This window comes from Crotalus tigris, unplaced genomic scaffold (genome assembly GCF_016545835.1).
Source record: "Crotalus tigris isolate CLP2741 ecotype Arizona unplaced genomic scaffold, ASM1654583v1 scf7180000024131.857555, whole genome shotgun sequence".
NCBI lineage: Eukaryota > Metazoa > Chordata > Lepidosauria > Squamata > Viperidae > Crotalus > Crotalus tigris.
In genome coordinates this window covers 304,405-330,063 of record NW_024100405.1, presented here as the reverse complement: position 1 = coordinate 330,063, position 25,659 = coordinate 304,405, and the positions used below count along the sequence as shown (strand labels likewise).

Genomic DNA, 25,659 nt, shown 5'->3' with positions numbered 1-25,659 from the left:
TATGTCCAAAAGATGTCAGTGAGGGAATGACAGACATGGAACAAAATTTGTTTGACAAGACAGAGAAAATAATGAAAGTGGAATTACAATGATAAGCCAAGAAAAATATTTTCTTATTGGATCTACAAAAGAGGCTTTTAAATGCTTAAAGAACTTTGTGTGATGTGACAAAGAATAATTGAAAAGAAATCAGATCCTATGATAACATTTGACAATATTCATACAATAATAAACTAAAATTAAGACAATTAATTATATTCCTTCCATTTAATTACAATGTTTTATAATACTTATAGATAACAGATGAGATATTGTAAACCAATAGGGAGTGATGAATTACTAAATTTGTTTATATTTGTAATGAAGATTAGAAGTCACATCTTTATATATTTATTATATTTTTATCATATTTTTTCTTCTTTTTCCTTTTTCCTTGCACTTTTTATTTTGTTACCATTCTTGTTTCTTTTTTAAAACTTAGTTTGTAATAAAATTGTATTTTATTGTGTAACCAAAATCATTAATAAAAAAATATGCACAAAAAATATCTTCACATCAACCCACTGAAGTATGTTGTGGAACAGGGCTTCTAGTGTTAAAATGGGAATAGACTCGTTCATGCATGCAATCAAGCAACTGTTTCATCTTGTAGCTGAACATGGATAGATTTTGAGAACCAACTCTTTTTAAAAAGAATATCCTTAGTGTAATCACATCAAAACTGTAATTCAGTACAAAACTACACATCATAGTCCACCAGACTAACAGCTGTTTTATTCATAGCAAAAATTGCTGCTAAAGCTTCCAGGATATAATGAGATGAGAAGAGATGAGACGGTGATTAATCTTTCCCCCATATTTTTTTTTCTTTATTTTTCAGCCTTTTTCATGATTTTTTTATACCTCCAGGTTCTGAAAAATGTGTTTGCAAGGGCAAATGTGTGTTTCAAATTCAACAGGCAGATAATTACTTGGGGAGCAATTTGGAATAGCAACACAGCAAGTTGGCAATAAGGTTAAAAACTGTGCCCTTCACCCTGTCACTCCAGATATACCTTTTCATTAAAAAACAGACACACTGTACTTTTATTGTATAATTTACTCTACTTTTAACTGATTGGAAACTGATTTGCAGAACATCCAGTTCAGTTTTTTATTTTGTTCTTTTGCGGAGATTGAAGGTTATGCAAAACCATTTACAAATGAATAAGCAAAAGTCACTTCTTATGTTTAAAACAACAAAATTTTATTCAATGGCTGAATTCTTGTAAGATGGAAAGAATTTTTTTTTGCTCAGTTAATGTGATTTTAAACAAAAAGAACTGTTTTAAAACAAACAGAAATAAATTCACACAATGTTCCAATTAAAAATTGCCTTGAGGTTCAATAACAAAAGAGGTATTTACATTATTACAACTTTTTGCACATTTTTCCAGAAAAAACAATACCATTGAAATGATATTTAACTTCTATACATGGTTAAGCTTTTCTTCTCTCCCTCCCTCTCTCTCTCTCTCTCTCTCTCTCTCTCTCTCTCTCTCTCTCTCTGTGTGTGTGTGTGTTTGTATACACATAAATAAAATAGCAAACTCTTTTATAAATCTCTCTTGAAAATTCTTTGATTTTCCTATCTCCTATTTGATTTTGAAGTGAAAGGTAGCCCATTCCAAATTCAACTTCTCATCCTGAAGACCTCTGATTGACTATTATAAACATCTCAGAGAGTTGGTACCATGGAACAGTTTATTTTGTTGTTTCACTTGGGATATTCATTTGATTCATTCAGCCCTAATGAGCTCTATTGAGAATGGATAACAAGATTCATTTCAGAGAAAGTTTTCTTTTGCCTTGTGGTCCAATCATTCTGCTACCTTGTCTTGTTAACTGTCAATGGTAGGCACATCTTCCACACTCTTGCTCCCTTGTACAAAAAAAGAGCAATTGAAACAAAGCATGATCATGTCAAAAATATTTCATTTTGTTCCATGTTTCTATCCATCTAGGGAAAATAATATATGGGGGAACACAATACTGGGGAAAAAATTCCAAGCGAGACAAAATGAGAAAGGAAAGAAATACAGTCTCAGCACTAGAATGACTGGAATAAAACCAACAGGTATACTATATTCATCGTTAGCAACATTATTATGCACTCTCTTATAATGTACATTCCTTACCATTGTGATGTACACTGTTGTCTTCATTGATTTGGGGGAATACATCCAGTCTGTTGCTAAAAGAAGTTCATACAGAAAGCTGTGGAAAATGTTGGAGAAGCAATAGGAAGTTCAAACCTCTAAAATTGTCAGGCTTGATAAATCAAGCTAGGACCTTCAAAGACCCAGAATTGGATTCCTGCTGGTTTCTTTAGTAAAGTCCTACCATAATTCATTATGACTACCCCCATTGATGGCTCTAAAATTAAGACATAGACACACTATTTTTTATACTTTGGGGGTTGCAGTGGGTGAAATGATGATATGAAATGGACAGAGTCAGAAAATAGATGGAATGAGATTGGGATTTCCAATAGTTTTTCTTCTCTAATGTTGCTGTTTTTCTTCTTTTTCTCTTCTTCCTCCTCTTCTTTTTTAAGTCTCACTGAACCTATTTTAGGGATTTATGTTACAATTTTTGTGTGCTTTCTGCCTTTAATTGGGGAGAAACCCCACCATGCAAGCTTGTATATGATTGACATAGTCACAAGAGGTTCTGAGGACCGGAGAGACTATGTTTAGGAACACAATGCCTGGCCTTCAGTTAGATAAGAGTGCTGGACTCTGTGAGTGGAAAATGACTGAATGTGTCAGGAACAAACTTTATGATAAATTGGATTCCAGGCCAGAGATGGGTTTTATACAGCTTTCCTGGAAAAAATGTCATTTAATTAAACTTATAGAGCATTTCTAGAGCAATCGGTCTGAGGACTGGTCTTCTAAATCTCTTTTTTTGACTTATGGCTGAACATTTTTAGCCACACAAATGGCTTTAATGTGATTAGGTGATTTTACCTAGCTGGAATTTGTTTTTGGAATGATCCTTTGGTTCTGAACTAGTTGTATTTAGGTCATTGAAGATTGAAGCCCTGAAGGAGATAACAGATATGAATGAGCTGGACTTATTTTTGCACCCTGACAAATACTCTGGGGAGAAGTTGGCAGAGAAGTCTTCTAAAGATTTAAAACCACCTACTCTTTCAGCAAGTAAGTAGATACTTATTATATTGTCATTATACAGAGTCTCGTAAGCGAGAGGCAAAAATTAATACCGCAAGCTTATCTCTTTTAAGAAGAGGGGGAGGTAATGGGGAGACCTTGGATTTATTGTGTGGCCTGAGGGAATCCTTTCAGGAATCAAGAAAGCTGGAAGATGCAGAAAATCTATGATCCAAAGCTGTAAATGATTTTTGCCATGGAAAAGCGGCCAGGCACTTTTGAAAACTCTAATGACATTAAATTCTTTGCACATTTATAACTACATTAGAAGAAAATTGGGCTAATGGTCACTGGTTTTATCCTCTCAATCTTGTGTTGCAACCCTCCATTTAATTTGTCTTTTATTACATTTACATCTAGTTTTTCCCCTGGATAGGAAGTTGTCAGCCTATTGAAATCCTGGGAGTATTTATTTATTTATTTTCATTAGCTATAGAGCAGGGGTCCTCAACCCCTGACTGGAGAACAGTATTGGTTTGTGGCCTGTTAGGAACTGGGTCACACAACAGGGGGTGACTAGCAAGCAAGCAAAACTGCACATGCGTGGGATCTAGGTTGCATACTACTGCTCTCCCTTCCCTGGTCTATGGAAAAATTGTCTCCCATAAAACTGATCCCTGGTGCAATAAAGGTTGGAAATCATTGCTATAGAGGGCACGTCTGGTGAATTAGCGGCATCCTGGAGGATGGTAAGGAAAGTTTGTGATGGATGCTTGGGGAATGTGGTCCTTTAACCATTATTAGATGGGACAATGCTGATCACTCCAGGGTAGAGCAGGTAGGTAGTGCCTGTTTGGAGTACTTGGATAGGAATTATTTTGGCATGTGTTCATTGGTCTCCCATAAGAACTAGAATCAAGATAACTGGTCTAATAGTCTCCTAGCATGGTTGACAGTAAAAGGACCTGATTCAATTCCTTTTCTCTTCTCTCTAAATCAGTTACCATGGACAGAAGAGAGAGGAATGAGTCTTAGATGGTGCTAGTTTGACAAACATAGTGATTAATCTGTGATTTTGGGAATTTCAGATGTGAAATAAGCAGATTTCTCCCTGATTGCTTCCCTTATTTTAAACCATTCCTTAATTTGTTTTGTTCCCAGCATTTCATAATTGAAGAACATATATTTATCCAAAAATATCCACAGCAAATATTAGAACAGAGAACCTTTATCATAAAGACAGCATACTTGCCAAGACCTGAGATCATCATAGATTGTCAATATGAATGGAATAGGATTAGCAATAAAACTACTTTCATATATCAACATCAGCACTTTTAATGGTGGAAGAAAAAAAGCTGTTGCCTTTTCAAGCAGTGTATTAAGAGGCAACTGGGAATTAGGTGGAAAGTAACTGAAAAACAAGAAGAGTGAAACTGGAGTTATATTGATGATTCAGCATAAACCAAGAAAAAGATCCTGCTCAGCTCCAAAAACTAATTTTTAAAATTAAAAATAAACATTTTGGAAGTCAGATCAATTTATAAACAGCTTCTTGATTAGCTATGTCAGTTGGCAAAATACTGATTTTCTAGACTGTTATTAATCTTGCCAGACAGAATCTCTCCTATTCCCCTGGAGCTTTTGATATAAAATGCTATTCTTACATTTATATGAAGTACTTCAGAATTCTCTCATTAATCCTTGAGAAAATCCTATTTTTAGGCAACGAGGAGAAGCCAAAATGAAGTAAGCTTCAGTATTAACTCTTTGGTTTGAGAAATTTGCAGGTATTATTTTGCTCAGAAGGGTGTTAGAAATGTACAAGTTAAATCAACTACAAAGTTGGGAAAAGAAAAATGTGGTAATATCCCAATGTCACAGTGTTATAGCCAAAAATTAACTTGAATTTTGACTTCCAGGTCTAAGATAGTTACACTGTATAAGAATCCAACACGTAATCTTAAATTGATTGCCATAAATGTTCTTTCCCAAGGCTTTTATGATCCTTGGATTTGTCACAAATCCAATACAGTGGTATTACCAAGGTTCAGAGGACCTGGGACAATAGAATTTAGAACACAGAACATAGAATATCAGAGTTGAAAGGGACTTGGGAGGTCTTCTAGTTCAACTGTAGTCAAGCATGAGATCCTATACAATTTCAGACAGGTGGTTGTCCAGTTTCTCCAGTGATGGAGCACCCACAACTTCTGAAGGCAACTTCTGTTCTACTGGAGCCCATGTTTCCTATTGCTATTTTAAGACTCATTCTGAAATGAAAAATGACTAACTTGAAAATTGGGGTTTTTGTTTATTGCAACCATTTAAAATACATATTTGTTGAAATAAGGACTTTGTTTCATTTGGTCTGATAGCTCTGAAAGCTGCATTTGATGAAAAGAACTTATTCCCCAAAGAAATTCTGGACCGTGAAAAATGGTCAAGACAGTTGCAGGAGGAACTGTGTCCCAAAGATAGGATAACAAGTGAGAGAAAGCAAGGGAAGTTGAAACGAAAATGAATCATTCATGGTTTCAAAAGGAAGGTAAGAATGAAGGATACAAGCCTTGACAATGTAAGAGCCCAACTTTTGTTTCCTCTCATTGAGAAATACATAGGATGGAGAAGATGCTAAAATGAGAAAAATGTACATGGTAAACACTATAAAGAAAGCATGAAAATGTAAGGAATGTTTTTTCTATCCCACTTTCCACTTTGGAACTGCACAAAGAACATGATGTCAATGAAGTAAAACCAAATGACAATGCAATTTAATAAATCTCTTTTAAAAGGTATTAGAAAGAATAAATTTGCCTTTTCCCTTGAGTATGAGCTGAGAGTCTTTTACAATACTAATGATGTTTATGATATAGCTAGATTAAAGCCTTCAGGATATCTAGTTGCTGATGTTGCCATGGAGGAAAAGAAATCCAGAGTTGCAAAGACAGAATAACGGTTGAAATATGGAACATATTAAACATGAATGAAGGAAAACTCAACATAGTGAAAGATGAAATGAATCAATTACAGATTGACATTTGAGCCATCAGTCAGTTGAAAAAGACTGAAATTGCACACTACCAGTAAGAAAATCATACTGTGCACCTTGACAAAATGTCATCAAATCATTGAAACTCTTAGTGACCACATGCAGTATACATAGTTTATCAAGGACAATCTGACCTTAATCTGGCCTTTCAGTTTTCCATTGCCACTGTAACTGAATTTATCCAGCTTTCCTTCCACCTTCCCCAGTATTAGACTGTTCTCCAGGAAGCTAGATAATGTATCCATAGTAGAGTAATTAAAGCCAGTCATTTATTCCGTTACTGAGTTGATTTCTTTGCTGATGCATTTTTTTTTGTTTTATTTTCCTGGCTATCCATGGTATTCATAGAAGTCTTCTCCAATATCAAGTTCAAAAGAGTCAATACTCTTTTAATCCCGTTCCTTCAAACTCCAATCTTTGCTTCCGTAGAGTGTTGCAATGAATATCTTTGCTTGCACTAGATGCATCATGACATAGGAATGTCTTTTCCAAGGACTTCATGGCTGTTCTACCAAGTTCTAATCTGTGGTGGACTTCTTGCCTGTTTGCTAGCTTGTTTTTTTATTGTTGATGGTTGATCCTAAAAGGCAGAAGCTACCTACCATTTCAATATCTTCATTATCAATACAAGTTTATTGTATCTGTTGTCATTAGATAATCATCCTTATACTGACTTCCAATTTTTCCATTATACTCCTTGACTTTTGTTACTTGACTTTGCAAATCCTTTGCATTTTCAGCTGTTAGTGTCATCAGCATGCCACAAATTATTGCTGTTCCTTCCTCCAGTTTTAAAACAATGCTTATTTTCTTCCTAACCAGATTTCCTTAATAAATATTCAGCATATAGCTTGAATAAATAAGAGGATAATATATGGCCTTGTCTCAGTCCTTTGCCAACCTGGAGCAGTCTGTTTCATTATGTACTTCCCAACCTGTGTGTAGGTTTCTTGTCTTTTTGAGGACAATACATTTTTTTTATTCCTTTTTTTTCTAAGCATATTCTAGAGTTTAATATTGCCACAACTGAAGGCCTTTCTATAACCAATGAAGCACATACTGAGTTCTTTCTGGTACTTTTTGACTTTTCTAATTATTCAGCATGCATCAGAAATAATGTCTCATGTTCCTCTACTGTCTAGCATCTTTTTTTTTCATGTAGGACTCTTATTTATTTTATTTATTTATTAAAAGTTATAGACCGCCCCATTCCCGCAGGACTCCAGGCGGCTAACAATAAAAACACAATATAACTTAACAAGACAAACAATACAATAACATTCATCCAGGGGTCAGATTTTATAAACCCCGGGCCTGCCGGAAAAGCCAGGTCTTAAGCAGCTTGCGGAAAACCAACAGGGTGGGAGCGGTCCTAATCTCCGGGGGGAGCTGGTTCCAAGATGTGGGCACCATCACAGAGAAAGCCCTCCCCCGTGGCCCCGCCAAATGGCATTGCTTGGCTGACGAAGGAGGCCCAGCCTGTGGGATCTCACCAGACGAAGGGAACTATGAGGTAATAGGCATTACATAGTCATAGCTTGTAATATTGTGTAATAGTTTGTATGCTCTATGACAGGAGTGTCAAACTGCCGCCCCGCGGGCCGGATGTGTCATGGTGAAACCATGCCCACCCCATTGCCGGCAATGGAAAAAAAGTCATGATACGTCGTGACACATCACGTGATGTGGCGAGTTTGACACCCCGGCTCTATGGAGTCTTTATTTTGGGTATTGAAATGTTGATTGACCTCTTCCAATCTGTTGGCAAATACTAGCTTGTAACACTCATTGAAGGGAAAAGTCAAAGAATGGACATTGCAAATGGTCCCAATTCAACTGATGAGAGGGAAGTTAAAGATTTCAGGATAAAGAAAGAAGTCAATACAAATGAATCTGACACTGGAAAAATTATCCATAAAAAAACAATAAAAAGATAGGGGCAAGTCCATTGGATGAGCTATTCTGTACTACTATTCAGTTTTCAAGCCCTCACAAATAAAACAGGTTGATAATTATTTCTATCTATTAATGCATGTATGGAGATATAGAATTTCATGGTACAGGTATAATCATATTATCATGGACTTTGACCATTTCAAAAGGAAGCTCAAGGTCTTGGGGTAGTGTTCTCATGGAATTCATGGAAGGGGAAAGAGAGATATCAAAAATCAGTATTCAAATAATATTGATGGATAGATTTGGTTTAGAGGATCTTAATCTGAGTTATCTAGCAACAAACAGCAACAAACAGGCAAGAAATGCAGCGGGGGAGGGGTCGCCTTCCACAAAGAATGAAGAAAGGCAACAATGAAGGACGGCAGTATTGGCTAGAGGTTAGGCACGGAGGGAGATGGAGAATGGAAGGATTCTTATGTGCTTGTAGCTTATGGGTTGTAGCTTATAAAAAACTGATAAAGCTATATTTGATAGAAGCATGGTGGGTTTGAGTTAGGTAACGTTAATTTCTATAATATAATACCTTTCAGTATAGTTGATGCAATGGATGTAGAGTTCTTTAGTATAGAAAAAAACAGGAGTATTGCTTTGAAATTTATTAAAGCACTCAATGAAAATCAGAAAGGAAATGGCTTAGCAAGCATGACCTTATTTGTTTATACATTAATTCTCAGAGCATGAGAAATAAACAAGTCAAACAAATATGATTTAAGAAGTATAACAGATATTTGGTAGGATGAGTCCCTTGATTGGAATACAATAGTTCAGAAGGAACAGAAGCAATGGGGGAACAGATTGCATGTTAAAAGTATCCACTCTTTCTCAGAAATCCAAATAAAGAAATTAACAATACAGTATAAAACATGTGGATTAAAATAAGCAGACAAACCAATAAAACTGATACTCTTGTGAATGTCTATTGTTGTCCACCTATCCAAGGAGAAGATATGGATGATGCATCCTAAAAGAAAATTGCAGATTTTTCAAATATGCATGAAATAGTAGTGCTGTAGGACTTTGCTCCCTTGTAAATATTTTGAGAGATGAACTCTGCCAAATCTTTCTGGGAAATTCCTGACATGTTTTGCTGACAGATGTCTTATTAAAGGATGAGGAAGGTATACATAACCTTCTACTCTTGAACATTCCCAATAAGGAAATGTTCTGAGGAATTGGAAGTAACAGGAGATTGGTGGGGAAATTATAGTGTAATACTGATTTGCTTAATTATAAATTATATGGAAACTAAAGCAGCATGAAGTCAAACACGTATCTTGGACTTCAAAAAAGAGAAGATTTTAATGAACTCTATCATCTGTTTATGCTAAATCAGATAGCACAGGAGCAGAAGTAGGAAAGCATAGAGAACTTCAGTGGACTCCTGATAAATAGGATAACATTAAATGAGAAACTAATGAGAACAGGAAGAAATATGTCGATATGATTTCAGAAAAACTAAGCTCAGAATGGTTGGTAAGATTGGTGAAAGGTGTTGATGAATACAAAGAGTTTCTTTAGATACAAACTGAAAGGAAAAGAAAAACATCAGAGTCTTGTGCAGTTTGCAGGGGAATAAAAACCTGATTATATTTGCTACCTATAAGACAAATATCTGAAGATGTAGATTTTGTACAGAAAAGCATAATGAAACATGGAATCATTATATAAAATACAGTAGATTAAAAAAGAATTGTAGCTATATAAATGTATTATAAATTAATATATATGTATTTGAATAATGGTCCTTGACTTACTATTGATTTAGTGATCATTCAAAGTTACAATGACACCAAAAAAGTAACTTATGACTGTTTTTCACACTTATGACTGTTGTCACATACATCATGTGATCAGAATCTGGTGCTTGGCAACTGGTTCATATTTACGATGGTTGAAGTGTCCCAGGGTCATGTGATCACCTTTTGCAAACTTCTGACAAGCAAAGTCAATGAGGAGGCCAGATTCACTTAACAACCCATTATTAATTTAACAACTGCAGTGATTCACTTAACAACTGCGTCAAGAAAGGTCATGAAATGGGGCAAAACTCACTCAACAGAAATTTTGGACTCAATTTTGGCAGTAAGTTTAGGACTATTGTACACAAGTATACAGAGAATTGTAACTGTTAATTGCTGTAAATATATGTTATACTTTGTTTCTGTTCTTTTTTCTTTTGTATTTTTTCATTTGTAAACACTTTCAAAGCATAGTTTTACTATGTATTTGCATTATAGTTATCTTTGTGGGTTTTTCCCTTCTTTTTCTGTTTTTTAAAGGGGGAATAAAAACAGTGAAAACGGCAATTAGCATCACAATAAAAATCCTGCCTCTTTGTAGGTGTGTGTAATAGTGACGCATGGACAAAAAAGAGATAGGCCTTTAATTGTGGTGCTGTGATTGCCACCTAATCAGTTTCAACTTTTTCTTTCTGTCCTGCCCCCCTCCCCCCACTACAGTTGCTGATTTGTCTTCTTCAACAAAAAAGGATATGGTCCAGCAGGAAAATGTGAAGAATGGGATTGAAGATTTTTAAATTAGAATGATCACAGAATAATTCTTCTTTGAATACATTTAACTTTCCAAGATCAGATGAACTGCACTGTAATGTTCTGAGGGAAACTGCTGAACTTTTATCCAAAAGATACTTACATGCTGTGTTGTATTTATACTTACAAAGATCAGAATTGTATAGGCAATATTATTTACTATGAAATTCTATGAAAGTAAATTTGGATTTTGAAGAAGCAAGATAGAAACAGTATTGACACTTTTGAATATTGGTTTTGGGGAAGATTGTTGTTGTTGTTGTTAATTGCGAAGTCGTGTCCGACCCGTCGCGACCCCATGGACAATGTTCCTCCAGGTCTTCCTGTCCTCTACCATCTCCTGGAGTCCATTTAAATTCACACCTACTGCTTCAGTGACTCCATCCAGCCATCTCATTCTCTGTCGTCCCCTTCTTCTATTGCCCTCAATCTTTCCCAGCATTAGGCTCTTCTCCAGTGAATCCTTCCTTCTCATTAGGTGGCCAAAGTACTTGAGTTTCAACTTCAGGATCTGGCCTTCTAAAGAGCAGTCGGGGTTGATCTCTTCTAGGACTGACCGGTTTGAACGCCTTGCAGTCCAAGGGACTCGCAGGAGTCTTCTCCAGCACCATAGTTCAAAGGCCTCAATTCTTTTGCGCTCAGCCTTTCTTATGGTCCAACTTTCACAGCCATACATTGCAACTGGGAAAACCATGGCCTGGACTATACGCACTTTTGTTGGCAGGGTGATGTCTCTGCTTTTTAGAATGCTGTCTAGATTTGCCATAGCTTTCCTCCCCAGGAGCAAGCGTCTTTTAATTTCTTGGCTGCAGTCCCCATCTGAGGTGATCTTGGAGCCCAGAAAAATAAAATCTGTCACTACCTCCATTTCTTCCCCATCTATTTGCCAGGAATTGAGAGGGCCGGATGCCATGATTTTGGTTTTCTTAATGTTGAGTTTCAAGCCAACTTTTGCACTCTCCTTCTTCACCCGCATCAAGAGGCTCTTTAGTTCCTCTTCACTTTCTGCCATTAGAGTGGTATCATCTGCATATCTTAGGTTGTTGATATTTCTCCCGGCAATCTTAATTCCAACTTTTGATTCATCTAGCCCTGCCTTTCTCATGATGTGCTCTGCATATAAGTTAAATAGGCAGGGCGACAGTATACAGCCTTGCCGGACTCCTTTTCCAATTTTGAACCAATCAGTGGTTCCGTGTTCGGTTCTCACTGTTGCTTCTTGACCCGCATATAGGTTTCTCAAGAGACAAATGAGATGGTCTGGTACTCCCATCTCTTTAAGAACTTGCCACAATTTGTTGTGATCCACACAATCAAAGGCTTTTGCATAGTCAATGAAGCAGAAGTAGATGTTTTTCTGGAACTCCCTAGCTTTCTCCATGATCCAGCGTATGTTGGCAATTTGATCTCTAGTTCCTCTGCCTCTTCGAAATCCTGCCTGTACTTCTGGTAGTTCTCGATCCACATACTGCTGGAGTCTAGCTTGTAGGATTTTAAGCATAACTTTACTAGCATGTGAAATGAGTGCAATGGTGCGATAGTTTGAACATTCTTTGGCATTGCCTTTCTTTGGAATTGGAATGTAAACTGACCTTTTCCAATCCTGTGGCCACTGTTGAGTTTTCCAAATTTGCTGGCAAATTGAGTGTAGCACTTTTACTGCATCGTCTTTTAAGATTTTGAATAGCTCAGCTGGAATACTGTCACCTCCACTAGCTTTGTTGTTGCTCAGATTTTCTAAGGCCCATTTCACTTCACATTCTAGGATGTCTGGTTCGAGGTCAGTGACCATCTCATTGTGGTTATCTGGGATGTTAAGCTCATTCTTGTATAGTTCTTCTGTGTAGTTTTGCCATCTCTTCTTAATCTCTTCTGCCTCTGTTAGGTCTCTGCCATTTTGGTCCTTTATCATGCCCATCTTTGCATGAAACGTTCCCTTCATATCTCCAATTTTCTTGAAGAGATCTCTGGTCCTCCCTATTCTGTTGTTTTCTTCTATTTCTTTGCACTGTTCATTTAAGAAGGTATTCTTATCTCTTCTAGCTATTCTCTGGAATTCTGCATTCAATTGGGTGTATCTTTCTCTTTCTCCTTTGCCTTTCGCTTCCCTTCTTTCCTCAGCTATTTGCAAAGCTTCCTCAGACAGCCATTTTGCTTTCTTGCATTTCTTTTTCTTTGGGATGGTTTTAGTTGCTACCTCTTGTACAATGTTGCGAACTTCCATCCATAGTTCTTCAGGCACTCTGTCTATCAGATCTAATTCCTTAAATCTATTTGTCACCTCTACTGTATATTCATCAGGAATATGATTTAGTTCATACCTGAGTGGCCTAGTGCTTTTCCCTACTTTTTTCAATTTAAGCCTAAATTTTGCAACGAGAAGCTCATGATCTGAGCCACAGTCAGCTCCTGGTCTTGTTTTTACTGACTGTATAGAGCTTCTCCATCTTTGGCTGCAGAGCACATAGTCAATCTGATTTCTATGTTGACCGTCTGGTGATGTCCATGTGTAGAGCCGTCTCTTGGGTTGTTGGAAAAGAGTGTTTGTTATGACCATCGTATTCTCTTGACAAAATTCTATTAGCCTGTGCCCTGCTTCATTTTGTACTCCAAGGCCAAACTTGCCTGTTATTCCGGTTATCTTTTGGCTTCCTACCTTAGCATTCCAATCCCCCATGATGATAAGGACATCATTTTTTGGTGTTAATTCTATAAGGTGCTGTAGGGCTTCATAGAACCGGTCAATTTCATCCTCTTCAGCACCAGTGGTTGGGGCATAGATTTGGACTACTGTGATATTGAATGGTTTGCCTTGGATTCGAATTGAGATCATTCTGTCATTTTGGGGATTGTATCCCAGTATTGCTTTTCCTATTCTTTTATTGACTATGAAGGCTACTCCATTTCTTCTGAGGGATTCTTGCCCACAGTAGTATACCTGATGGTCATCTGAGTTAAATTCACCCATTCCTGTCCATTTTAGTTCGCTGATTCCTAAGATGTCGATGTTCAGTCTTGTCATCTCTTTTTTGACTACGTCTAGCTTGCCTTGATTCATGGATCTTACATTCCAGGTTCCTATGGAGAAAAAATCTTTACAGCATCGGACTTTCCTTTCACCACCAGATATATCCACAGCTGAGCGTCCTTTCGGCTTTGGCCCAGTCGCTTCATTCTTTCTGGCGCTACTAGTACTAGCCCTCTGCTCTTCCCCAGTAGCATATTGGACACCTTCCGACCTGAGGGGCTCATCTTCCAGCGTCATATCTTTTTTCCTTTTAGTACTGTCCATGGGGTTTTCATGGCAAAGATACTGGAGTGGTTTGCCATTTCCTTCTCCAGTGGATCACATTTTGTCAGAACTCTCTGCTATAACCTGTCCGTCTTGGGTGGCCCTGCACGGCATAGCTTATAGCTTCATTGAGTTACGCAAGCCCCTTCGCCACGACAAGGCAGTAATCCATAAAGGGGTTGGGGAAGATTACTAGGAATTAAAAGGGAGCCAGAAAACAAATGGATCATTGAGTAACTCAAGTCAAAGTCTTAGTCAAGGCACAAATAACCAAGATCAAATTATTCTACTCTGGAGATGTTGTGCAAAGGTCCAGCTCTCTGGAGAAGATTCTAATTTTGAGAAAAATGGAAGGAAAGGGAAGAAGTGGACAGCCAACAGTGAAGTAGATGAATGGATGCATTGTTGGAATACCTGAAAGACCAGGCTAGGAATATGGAGACAATCTATGTGTTCACCAACTAAAGCTTGATAGCACATAATCAATTCATACATGAGTTAGCAATTCATATGTCATTACCAGAGGGAGTGTACATCACAAGGAAAAAGAGATAAGTGACCATTTGTGTATAATCTTTACATAAGCTAATTTATGCCTCCAGTTGCCCACCAAATAGTAAACGGAAATATAAAAACTATTTTGAGTCTATCCTTTTCCAAATAAACTTATTTTGTGATGAATGTATGAGAATTCACATATGAAAAGAGAAGCCTTACCATCCTTATTTGCCCTGTATCCAAGGTTCAACAGACTTGAAATTTGAATCCTTCCTTGCCCAGTTCCTAGTGCAGAGGGCAGAGTGGTGTCTCTGGGTATGCTTTTTTCATGAATATTAAAAAAAGAGCCTTAGAAGCACAATTTTGTTTTTCCTCTAGAGAATTCTCCCAGGAAACCAAGTACATCCTAAATCAATTTACAGAAAATACAACATCAGACAGCTTTTGATACTCAGCTGGACTATTGATCTCCATAAGATGGAGAAATAGCAAAGCTTTCTGCTAAAATAACCTTAGAGCTGATATGTGAGATTCTGCTAATTAGAAAAGAAATTTTTGAAAGTTTTGTCGATAAATTCATGTTGCTTTTATAGACATGAGGGGTCATTACCTAAACTAGGTAACATCATCAATGCTCATCAGTCTGCAAGAAAACAACCAACCTCAGAGAACATCAAGGGCCCCTCATTTCAACCCTGAGCTACAAATATTCTCCTTTATTGTTATAGAAGTCCTCATATAAGACTTTTTGGAATCAACATGGTAGAATTGTGGGATTAGGGCAATATGCTTATGTTCAACTAAGAAACTTCCCAAACTTGGACAAAGCCTGTCTCAGTTTATTTCTTCCAATTTGGTTCTATTTCATTTCCTTTGACATTTACAGACACTATATGAGAAAATTTTCTATGGACCCAGAATAGTGTTAATTGTTATCAGATAACTAACTTTGTCCTCTGAATTCATTTCTGGACATTATAAATTAGGGAATATATTTAAGAAGATCATATTTCCCATCACATTTCTTTGGCAGAATGTATTTTGAAGATGTATTAAATATGTACCTGAAGATCCAAAGTATAAGGATGTTAAAAAGTCTGGGTTTCATGTAGGAATGCTAGTTAAAAGACCAGATTTGGCTACACACAAATTTGCACACATAGTTACATCTTGGCACATGTATACATTTGAGAGCACACTCTGTAGCAAATGCAAGGTTTTTTTTTCACTATGCAGTATGTAAATTAGCATTTTTGCTCTTTCTGTTTTCTCCATTCAAAACCACTTAGTACACATAATGGGCTAGTATTTTATTCATATTTCTTTTGAATGACTCATCTAGGGACTATTAAAAAACTCTTTGTGTACTGAATCTGATTTAATCTATGGCATAACATTTTATGCCCTGCCTCTTGGGGGAAAAATGTACTCCTTTTTTAAAAAAGAAACCTGTAGCAGATTCGGAAGACCTCATGGGTTCTGTTCATCCTCTGACAACAACACAAACAGTGATTGTGATAAAATGCTCTTGGGCTTTCCAACATTTTTTGAGTTATTGTACACAAGCAATCACCATACATTTAGCTCTGGTAGAGTGTGAATTGCTTGCTCTTTTGTTTATTTTTAGCTGTCACATCTGGCTGATCTTGCCTTTGCTCAAAAGCTAAGTATGGCTCAGCCTGATTAGTATTTGAATGGGAAATCTCCAGAGAATCCAAAGTCTGTAGACTAGACAGGGAAGTTTTTTCTTTTTAAAAAGAGATTTCTTGCATATTCTTGCATAAAAAAACCATCTTGCATATTTCCATTTTGTTAAGAAAGAATAAATGTTTCCATGTAGCCAACAGGATTTTTGTTCAACTCAAAAAAACCTCTTTATTTGTGATTATAAAACAAAGATTATGGGGGAATAAACCCCCCACCTTTTTTAAAAAAAATAGTGATTATAATTATTTATTCCAAAACCTTCTAGTAGAACTGGACCCAAATGGTTTCTCAAAAGTTTCCACCTTATTTATCAGAAGAAAAATTGAATAGACAGTGTCTCTGACTTTTTCAGGAAGAGGAATTCATTATTAATAATGAGGATAGCATGGGAATTAGGAGGAGATGGTAGGTTCATTGACTGGCAATTCAGGCACTGGGTTGAAGCTTTGTCCCATTGCAACCTGGAATGGGGTGTAGCCTGTGCTGGAGCAAAAAGCATTGTTGTAAGCCACTTCTGTGAAAGGAAGCAGTTCGGTCTAATTGTCTTGTTGATAATTAATAAAGCATTTTAAATATTGTTCCAATACTGAGTTCTAATGTTATGTCCCACCATTCATTTGCAGATGATGACTGACAGGCCCTGGGTGATCCCCAGGAGGTCAAAAAACACTCTCTAGAACTCTGAAATGAATTGCACCACCCTGTCCGAAATTATGTGTTGCGGAGCCCCATGTAATCAGTAGATATGTTATACAAATATCTTTGCTAGAATCTTGACCGTGGGAATCTTGGTGCGCAGGATGAAATGCACCTATTTGGGAAACAAGTCAGTCACCACCCAAATGACCATGTTTCCTGTGCTCTCTGGTAACTCCACAATAAAATCTCCCACCAAGGTGCTGATGGGCTTGCTACCACCTGCAATAGCCCTGGTGTTCTACCGTGACTTCATTTTGACACTGCACAGATGGGATAGCTAGCAACATAGCTTTCATTGTCCTTCTTTATGGATGGCCAACCAAAACGTCTCTTCACTTAATGGAGCATTTTTATGAACCCAAAATGTATAGCCATCTTTGAGTCATAACATAGTTGCATAAATTTCAGTCTCTGGGCTTTGTGCACATATAATTTTCCACCCACCCAAGGGAGTCCATTATCCATCGAGCAGAGGTTCTTATGACCCAGGAAGCATTCATCTGTTTCCAAAGCCTATCTGAACTTTGTTCCTGCTTCGCTATCTAGGGGCTTTGGGTTTTTGCTTGCAAGCGTGTGGTTATTGGAGCCACTGTTTAGATAGCATGAGGGGGTCCACTACTTCTGTTTTGGTGCTGTTATACTGTGGCAACCTTGACAAAGCATCTGCCAGGCAGGCATTTGATAGTAAAGTTAAACCGGTGGAAGTGTTGAGACCACCTTGCTTGTTTTGGTGACAGTTTTCTGGGGTTTTTTAAGGCTTCAAGTTTCTTGTGGTCAGTCCATGCCTGGAAGGGGATTTTACTCCCTTCTAGGAAGTGCCTCCATGTGAGGAGGGCTCAGTGTACTGCATAGGCTTCTTTCTCCCACACTGCCCACCTCTGTTCCATCTCCGTGAGTTTTCTGGATGTGTAAGCACAGAATTGCAGTTGGCCCTCTTGGTTTTCTTGGAGCAGTACTGCTAGCATCTGCTTGTATAACAAAAGGCTTCTCTGTTTCTGGGTATTTCAGGACCGGTTAAGCTGCAAAAAGTGTTTTCATTCCATAGTCCATTTTAATGGTTGGCTAGGTTTTGGTTTGCCCTCTTGTTTTTAGCAAATTTGTAATGGGAAGTGCAATTTGGGCAAAATAAATTAGCGAACCCCAGGAAATTTGCAATTGTTTCCTTGTGCATGGCAGTTCAGCACTGACCTTTTCTGGATCCATTTCTATCCCATTATAAGATATAGGGTATCCTAAATAGTCAATTTTTTCTTTATGGAATTCATACTTTGACAGCTTGGTGTAGAGTCAAGCAGCTGCAATTTATTCAGTACTTCCCCTGACCAGTTTTACGTGCTCCTTCCTTGTTTTGGTAAAAATTAAGATGACATCCAGGTACATGAGAAACCCCTGGTAGAGGTGCTCATGGAGGACTCCTGCCTAATGTAAGGACCCGCCTCAATCAGTTCTTCCAAGAAAGCAGAACTCTTAAAATGGCATAATTTCAAAAGGAACTTTTATTGGGAGCTGTTGACAGCAGGGATAGAAGGCAAGATCTGAGGGTTTCCTTCATGAATTAAGTAGTTAAAAGTGTTCATAGTAACCCCACCCTAACTGTCCATCTGGATGGTTCAAACAGGCCAATCCACAGGTGTGAAAACGCCATGGGAAAGAGTGATAAGGTGCCAAGGCTGTTAAGTGTCTGAGCTGTTACTTTTGCACTTAGAGATAAGGCAGATGGCAGGAGGTACATTCCATTCTCACCCCATTAGAGACACATCAAAGAGGATAGAGCAAGAGACATAGCAAAGGAAATACACATCAGCACCTCAAGCTTTCCCCCCCCCCAGGAGAATGGCAGAACCCAAAAAGAATAAGAAATCCCATGCACATAGAACATAGGGTTCTGACAATAGGATATTTAGTGAGAAGTAAAACATTCATACTAATACCTTGGCAAACTATGTTGATTGACAGGAACTCTATCCTCACTTGGTGATTAAGATGGCACTCCTACTTTCGCCTAAAATGTTGACAGGCCCTACAGCCATCTTACATTAGCTTGTATTGCTCCTTTGGTTGCCTCTGGTGCACTTATCTTGGCATTTTGTTCTGTCTTTAAAAGAATGTTGTCTGCTGTATCTAATAAATAATATATTGCATATAATCTGAACTCTAATGTGTGATACTATGTTCTGTTATATTATCTTATGATTCTTTTTACAATATCTTTGTATCTGTCTCACAAATGGAAGAAAATTGCTGATCCAGATCTTCCAGCTTTCTTCACCACTTTTGTTAAACAAATTAAATGAAGTATTAAGGACAGATGAATCTTGGAACGGATTGTTGAATCATTTCTAATTTGTTTTATGTGAATTTATAGAGTTTTGGAATGCCTCTGCAGACTTGCTTTGCTTCACCTTGGTTCAGGGGTTGCCACAAAGAAGAGGGAGTCAAGCTATTCTCCAAAGACACCTGAGGGCAGGACAAGAAGCAATGGATGGAAACTATCAAGGAGAGAAGCAACCTAGAACTAAGGAGAATTTCCTGACAGTTAGAACAATTAACCAGTGGAACAACCTGCCTCCAGAAGTTATGAATGATCCAAAACTGGAAGTTTTTAAGTTTTGTCTGAAATGGTATAGGATTTCCTTTCCAACTTTATTATTATTATTATTATTATTATTATTATTATTAGTAGTAGTAGTAGTAGTAGTAGTAGTAGTGACTTCATCAGGGTTTGAAGCTACCTTCCATTCTAGATGGGTCTACATCATTTCTAAGAAGTTGCTCAAATAAATGAATTCATAATCACTGATTTCTTCATAACCAATTGTTGATGTTTAGTTTTTTGCAATCAAACATTTAGGACATACTAGACTTATCTGTGTACTTTGGTTTTTTGTTTTTTTTGTTTTGTTTTTGAGGTGGGTAGCTTAAACTGCTGTGCAAATAGTGAGTCTGGGGTGTAATGCATTCTGTGTACCCAAATAAGGGTTATTTTTTCTATTATTAGATTAAGAATATTGAACAATTGTGACCCATGATAAAATTTTATTTAATCATAAGAGGAATAAGCAGTTGAAAGCCTTGGGCATTTTACATGCTACCTGTTTACACCATTGGCATACCTGCAAGCAGGAAATCAGACCTTTAGTCTAATTAATTGCAGTAGTTCCTTGCTGCAACCAAGATATTACATTAATTCATTTTTCTGTGTTTAGACCAAACAGGATGAGCTCACACAACTTGCTTAGCCACAAAGTATTAACCAAGCTTAACACCAAGCATGTCATGTTGTGCAAATTAATCTGCCAGGTTTTTATTTGACCTGGTTAAATGTGTCTTGTGAGTACAACCATTTTGTCTGCATGCGAAGGACAGTTGTTACTCTTACCTATCATAAATCAAGTAGCCATAACTTCATTTGATTTTCTACAGTGATATTTTGCACAGTGGTGATAAAAGCAACCACCAATTAAAAATAATATTTTAACCAACCAGCAGAGGCAAAGAATATGGGAAGCTTTCAACACTGCATTTAGAAAAGTTGGCACATTTTCTCTTATAATTTATATTCAATCCTTTGAATTTATTATAGATTAAGGATTCCTTTTCTGTAGAATGAAAATTATGCTAAACATTTGATCCACCAGCAGGTTAATAGGAAGGATGTCAACACAGCAGCTTTACATGCATATAATTATCTTAATCTGTATGTACTTGTGTCTTGTTTATGTATTGAGAAAACATGCATAAGCCCTTTTACAAAACCTCAACAACTTTATAAAAAACAATCAAAACACTATGCATTTTCCCCATGTAATAAATATTTACCTATTCTGAAACTATAAGAGCTAAAAACTGCAAACTTACTTGGCAACCTTAACTAGATACTGCATCAGAATGCAAAGAAGCACAATTGTATGGAGGATTGCAGGATTATGCACATAGCAAGTCATATATTATGCTACTCAATTCCATCAGAAATACCTTCGATTCTTAATTTCATATATTCTGGTAAAATTTAACCATGGTTATCTATTTCCACTGAATATACCAAAGTCATAAGTATATACAACCTCACAGAATGCTTATATATGACTTATTTCATATTTTTTAACCTAAGGCATTTTCAGAGATGCCTTATTCTGAATGCTGGGAGTTATGTATGCAACGTATTTCTTAAGATAGGGAAAGATGCTGTCTAGTGTGTGATTTCCAAACTTCCTATGTTTAAGGACCAAATTAACCTTGATCTTGGTGTGGAAATGTAGAGGGGGGAAAGCTATGAAACATGATTGCTATGATGAGAACTTAATGGAGGATTCTTATGATCAGGACATAATAAACTAGAAGAACAGAACAGAACAGAACAGAACAGAATAGAATAGAATAGAATAGAATAGAATAACTTTATTGTCACTTTAAGTGTACATTAATTAGCATACATTAAAATGTGATTTCATTGCATAGGTTAACCACCTCCAATATACACTACATAAACATGACAAAAAAAATTATGTATATACCCACATACACACACATATATGACCCAGAGAAACTGCACAGTCTAGTTGGGATGTATACATATACATGGCAAGAAAAAAGAATCTTGAGAGTTTACCAGACAGGTGGCATAGGGAAATTACAGAATCTGAGATTCTGTTGCAGAAACTGAGATTAGTTTAGATGAATAATGACTAGCAGCTGGAATCCAAGGAGAGAGATGATGTTATCTCTATCAGCACTTGTAATATTTTTGCATACCACTCAGGTCTTATTTTTCTGAGCACTCTATTTTGTTCTTCCCCTTCCTCTTCTACCCCAGTTACAAACAATCACATAAGGTGATTTGTCAGCATAGATTCACCTGTGTATAAAATACCCTTGTAAAATCCACACAACTCAGATCTCTCCATGGACAAGGACTGGAATACATGCTATGGATTCAGCATTCCTCCAATGCAAGCAGTTCCTGACTTAAAGCCAAAATTATGATGGACTTCAAAAAAGCTACTTACAACCCATCCTTGAAGTTAAGACTGCTGTATCATAATCCTTTGTATGGTTACATAATCACATTTTGGATACTTATCAACTGTTTACAATTGGTTGCAGCATCCTGTGGTCATGTGACCACTATTTACAATCTTTTTGCCATTTTCTGATGTTGTTTTGATTGATCTAGAACACCTCCTGAAGATAAATTACTGCAGTCTATCAACCTTTCAATAAAAAATAGTTTCTAGAGCTAATTTTTAATTCAAAAAAGTTCTGAGGATTCTAGCTGACAATTAAATTCCCAATAGCCACTCCCTATTTCTGGCTATTACAGTATTCCCTGTTGCTAAAGGGATTCAGTATTAAGCACTTCACTAGTGGAATTTTAAACAACAAATTCAATTACTTACCATTCCAGTATCTTCTTGGAAAGGAATTCATATTTCAATCAACATTCTGAATAAACAATAACAAATTAGAAATACTTTATACCTCAATTCTTGCAACTTAAAACTCTTTATGTTCAGCTAAAATGCTTAGAATGATTTGCCAAAAGAACCTGTGATAACTAAGGACATGGTTTATCTATCAGGCCCATACTTAAAAAATGCAGTTTTTCAGATAGCCACCTGTTCTGTATCTGCTTCATTAATCAATCCATTTTCTGTGATAAATGTCATTTTCCAAATACCCTTGACTTTCTACTTGTTCCCTTCATTACACAATAATCTGTGTTGGATGCACAGGCTGGCTGAATAGAGGACTCCCTTTTGGTATACACATATCTTTTTAAGGTTTTACTTATACTGTGCTAATGACATTATTCTGATAAATGAAAATAAAAATGGTCTGAAAGCTCTACTAATGAAAGTCAAGAAGTACAGAATTAAGGTTAAATAGAAAAAAGACCAAATTAATGATAACAGCTAAAGCATTCAGCTTTAGAATTGACAATGAAGAAATTGGAAGTTGTGGATCGTTTCTACCTTTTATCCTCAATTCTCAACAGAAAGGTTCTAGCAGTGAAGAAATACACAGACTAGAATTTGAATAATGTAACAATGAAATTTTTTTGGGAAAAATATTCAGATACCATGATGCGTCTACACCTATCGAGTTTATAAAAATGCAGGCAATGTTTTTTTCCTATGGAACTATATAGAAAAGAAAGATGGATTTTGAAGAAGCTGAATTAACATTATTAATGCTTTGAACCAGGAATTAGGAAAAGACTCTTAAAAATACCAAGGGCAACTAAGAAGACAAATGGATAGATTTAAATTATCATATTTGAGACACATTATTCTAAATCCCAACTCCCTTGAGTAATCCATAATATTGGGAAAGGTGAAGGAAAAACCAGCAGAAAGGTGGATGAACTCTGGTTCAATAATGATAGGTCTATAGTTAGAACATTTGAATGGCTTAGCAATAATCTGATGTCATATAAATCAATCAATCAGTTAGAATTAAAAAGATAATGGGAAAAATATGGCAACAAACTAGCTTGTAAAATACCAAAAGTATTATCTTTTCAGACTGTCTATTCAGTTTTTTGAATTTGTTCTTTATAGTTGGTGTACAGCAGAAAGTGATACTAATCCTGAAGAGTTCACAAGAGTCAGTTCTAAATAATTGACAACTTGATTGTCACTTTAAATGTACATTAATTAGCATCAGTAGCGGGATTCAGCCGGTTCGCACCACTTCAGCAGAACCAATAGCTAATTTTTTGTTGCCCAGGCCCAGAATGGACTTCCAGGAGCGGCATACACAGAGAACCAGTGGTTCACATATTTGAATTCCATCACTGATCAGCATACATTAAAATGAGATTTTGTTGCATACAGCTTTCAAAGGATAATGACCTTTGAGATGTATGCTGCATAAACATGACAAAAATATGCATATACCCACATACACACACATATATGACCCAGAGAAACAGCAGTCTAGTTCGGATATATATATATATATATACATGGTGAGAAAAAAGAATCTTGAGAGTTTACCAGATGGATGGCAAAGGAAACAAAGCTGTTACAGGATCTGAGTTTCTGTTACAGAAACTGAGATTAGTTTAGATGAATAATGACTAGCAGGCTGGAATCCAAGGAGAGAGATGATCTTATCTCTATCAGCACTTGTAATATTTTTACATACCATTCAGGTCTTATTTTCCTGAGCACTAGTATTTTGTTCCTCCATTTTTTCTTCTACTCCAGTTACAAACAATCACATAAGGTGATTTGTCAGCATAAATTCATCTGTGTATAAAATACCCTTGTAAAATGGCACAATTCAGATCTCTCATGGACAAGGACTAGAATGCATTCTATGGATTCAGTACTCCTCCAATGCAAGCAGTTCCTGACTTACTTGAGACTGTGGAAAAAGTTCAGAGAAGAGCAACTAAGATGATCTAAAGATGTGGAGACTAAAACATATGAAGAATGGCTGCAGGACTTGGGTTTGGCTAGTGACTGGTCTAAAGAAAAGAAGAAACAGGGGTGACATGATAGCAGTATTCCAGTATTTGAGGGGCTGCCACAAATAAGAGGAGTCAAATTATTCTCCAAAGCACCATAGGGCAGAACAAGAAACAATGGTTGGAAACTGGTCAAAGAGAGAAGCAACCTGGAATTAAGGAGAAAGTTCCTAACAGTGAGGACAATTAACCCATGGAACAGCTTGCTTTCAGAAATTGTGGCTGCTCCATCACTGGAAGTTTTTAAGAAGAGACTGGACGGCCATTTGTCAGAAATGGTAAAGATTCTCCTGCTTGAGCAGAGGTCTGGACTAGAAGATCTCCAAGGTCTTTTCCAGCTCTATTCTATTCTATTCTATTCTATTCTATTCTATTCTATTCTATTCTATTCTATTCTATTCTATTTTTCCTATTAGCTTGTATATTCAGCACTGCACTTATTAAATCCTGGTTAGTTTTAGAAAGAAAAAAAACAAGGAACAAGATAAAAACAAAAACAAAACTAAAACAATGATGTTAAAGGATTTATTAAGAACCAAAAACAACCCATACAATGATATAGTTATGTACCTTATTAGTAGGACATCTAGGCTAGGGATATAGAATGAAGCCAAAAATGAAGAAGAATTTGTCCTCTATAATTAATGCAGTTAGTTGCATCTAGAGCAACTATCATGATCTATGAGTGACAATGAGGTAAGATTATTTGGGACATTAATTCAGTAAGTATTACAAAACTCTTTGGGTAGAAAGAATTGCTATTGAGTGAATTAATGCAATTGATCTTTTATGCAGTATGATGAATTATTGGAAAGGTCATTTTATAATTCAACAGTGCCAAGCACCTGCTGAATAATTGTGTGATATCATGGTTCTTTTGCCTAGTTTTTTCATTACCATTTTTAGGATTTATCTATTTAAGAAGACATACTTCAACCCAATACCTTCTGATATCACATACTTTAAAGTGGATTTTTTCCAAGTTGTTTCCATATGTAAAAAAAAAATGTGGAAATGTTATCTTTTGCCTCTAGTAGCTTCATTGGTTCTTGAAAAGATATATCTAGGAGCAAAAGGAACAGCATAAAATAGGATCTGAGAACCTGTGAATTTCCACAGAAATGACAATGAGTATTGTTGGATTTTATAAGTTATCTACTAACTTAAAATATTTGTATTCCTAGTTTTTAAATTTCATGTTATGCAAAGAGATCTACAACAATACTGATGCCACAAATATTTTTAAAAAGGGGGAAATTGGATCAAGAATTAAAATG

General features: G+C 36.5%; 1 protein-coding gene across 1 annotated transcript in view; it reads left to right on the top strand.

The window, feature by feature from the left end:
* WDR49 (WD repeat domain 49) overlaps positions 1–10,963 on the top strand; it is a 108,728-nt gene extending 97,765 nt beyond the window's left edge. Inside the window, exons 17-20 of the mRNA XM_039322822.1 lie at positions 2,004–2,116; positions 3,057–3,203; positions 5,534–5,703; positions 10,623–10,963. Of these exons, the coding sequence (XP_039178756.1) occupies positions 2,004–2,116; positions 3,057–3,203; positions 5,534–5,679 (406 nt within the window). The 3' untranslated portion in view covers positions 5,680–5,703; positions 10,623–10,963. The remainder of the gene's footprint in view (positions 1–2,003; positions 2,117–3,056; positions 3,204–5,533; positions 5,704–10,622) is intronic.
* The last annotated feature ends 14,696 nt before the right edge of the window (positions 10,964–25,659 follow it).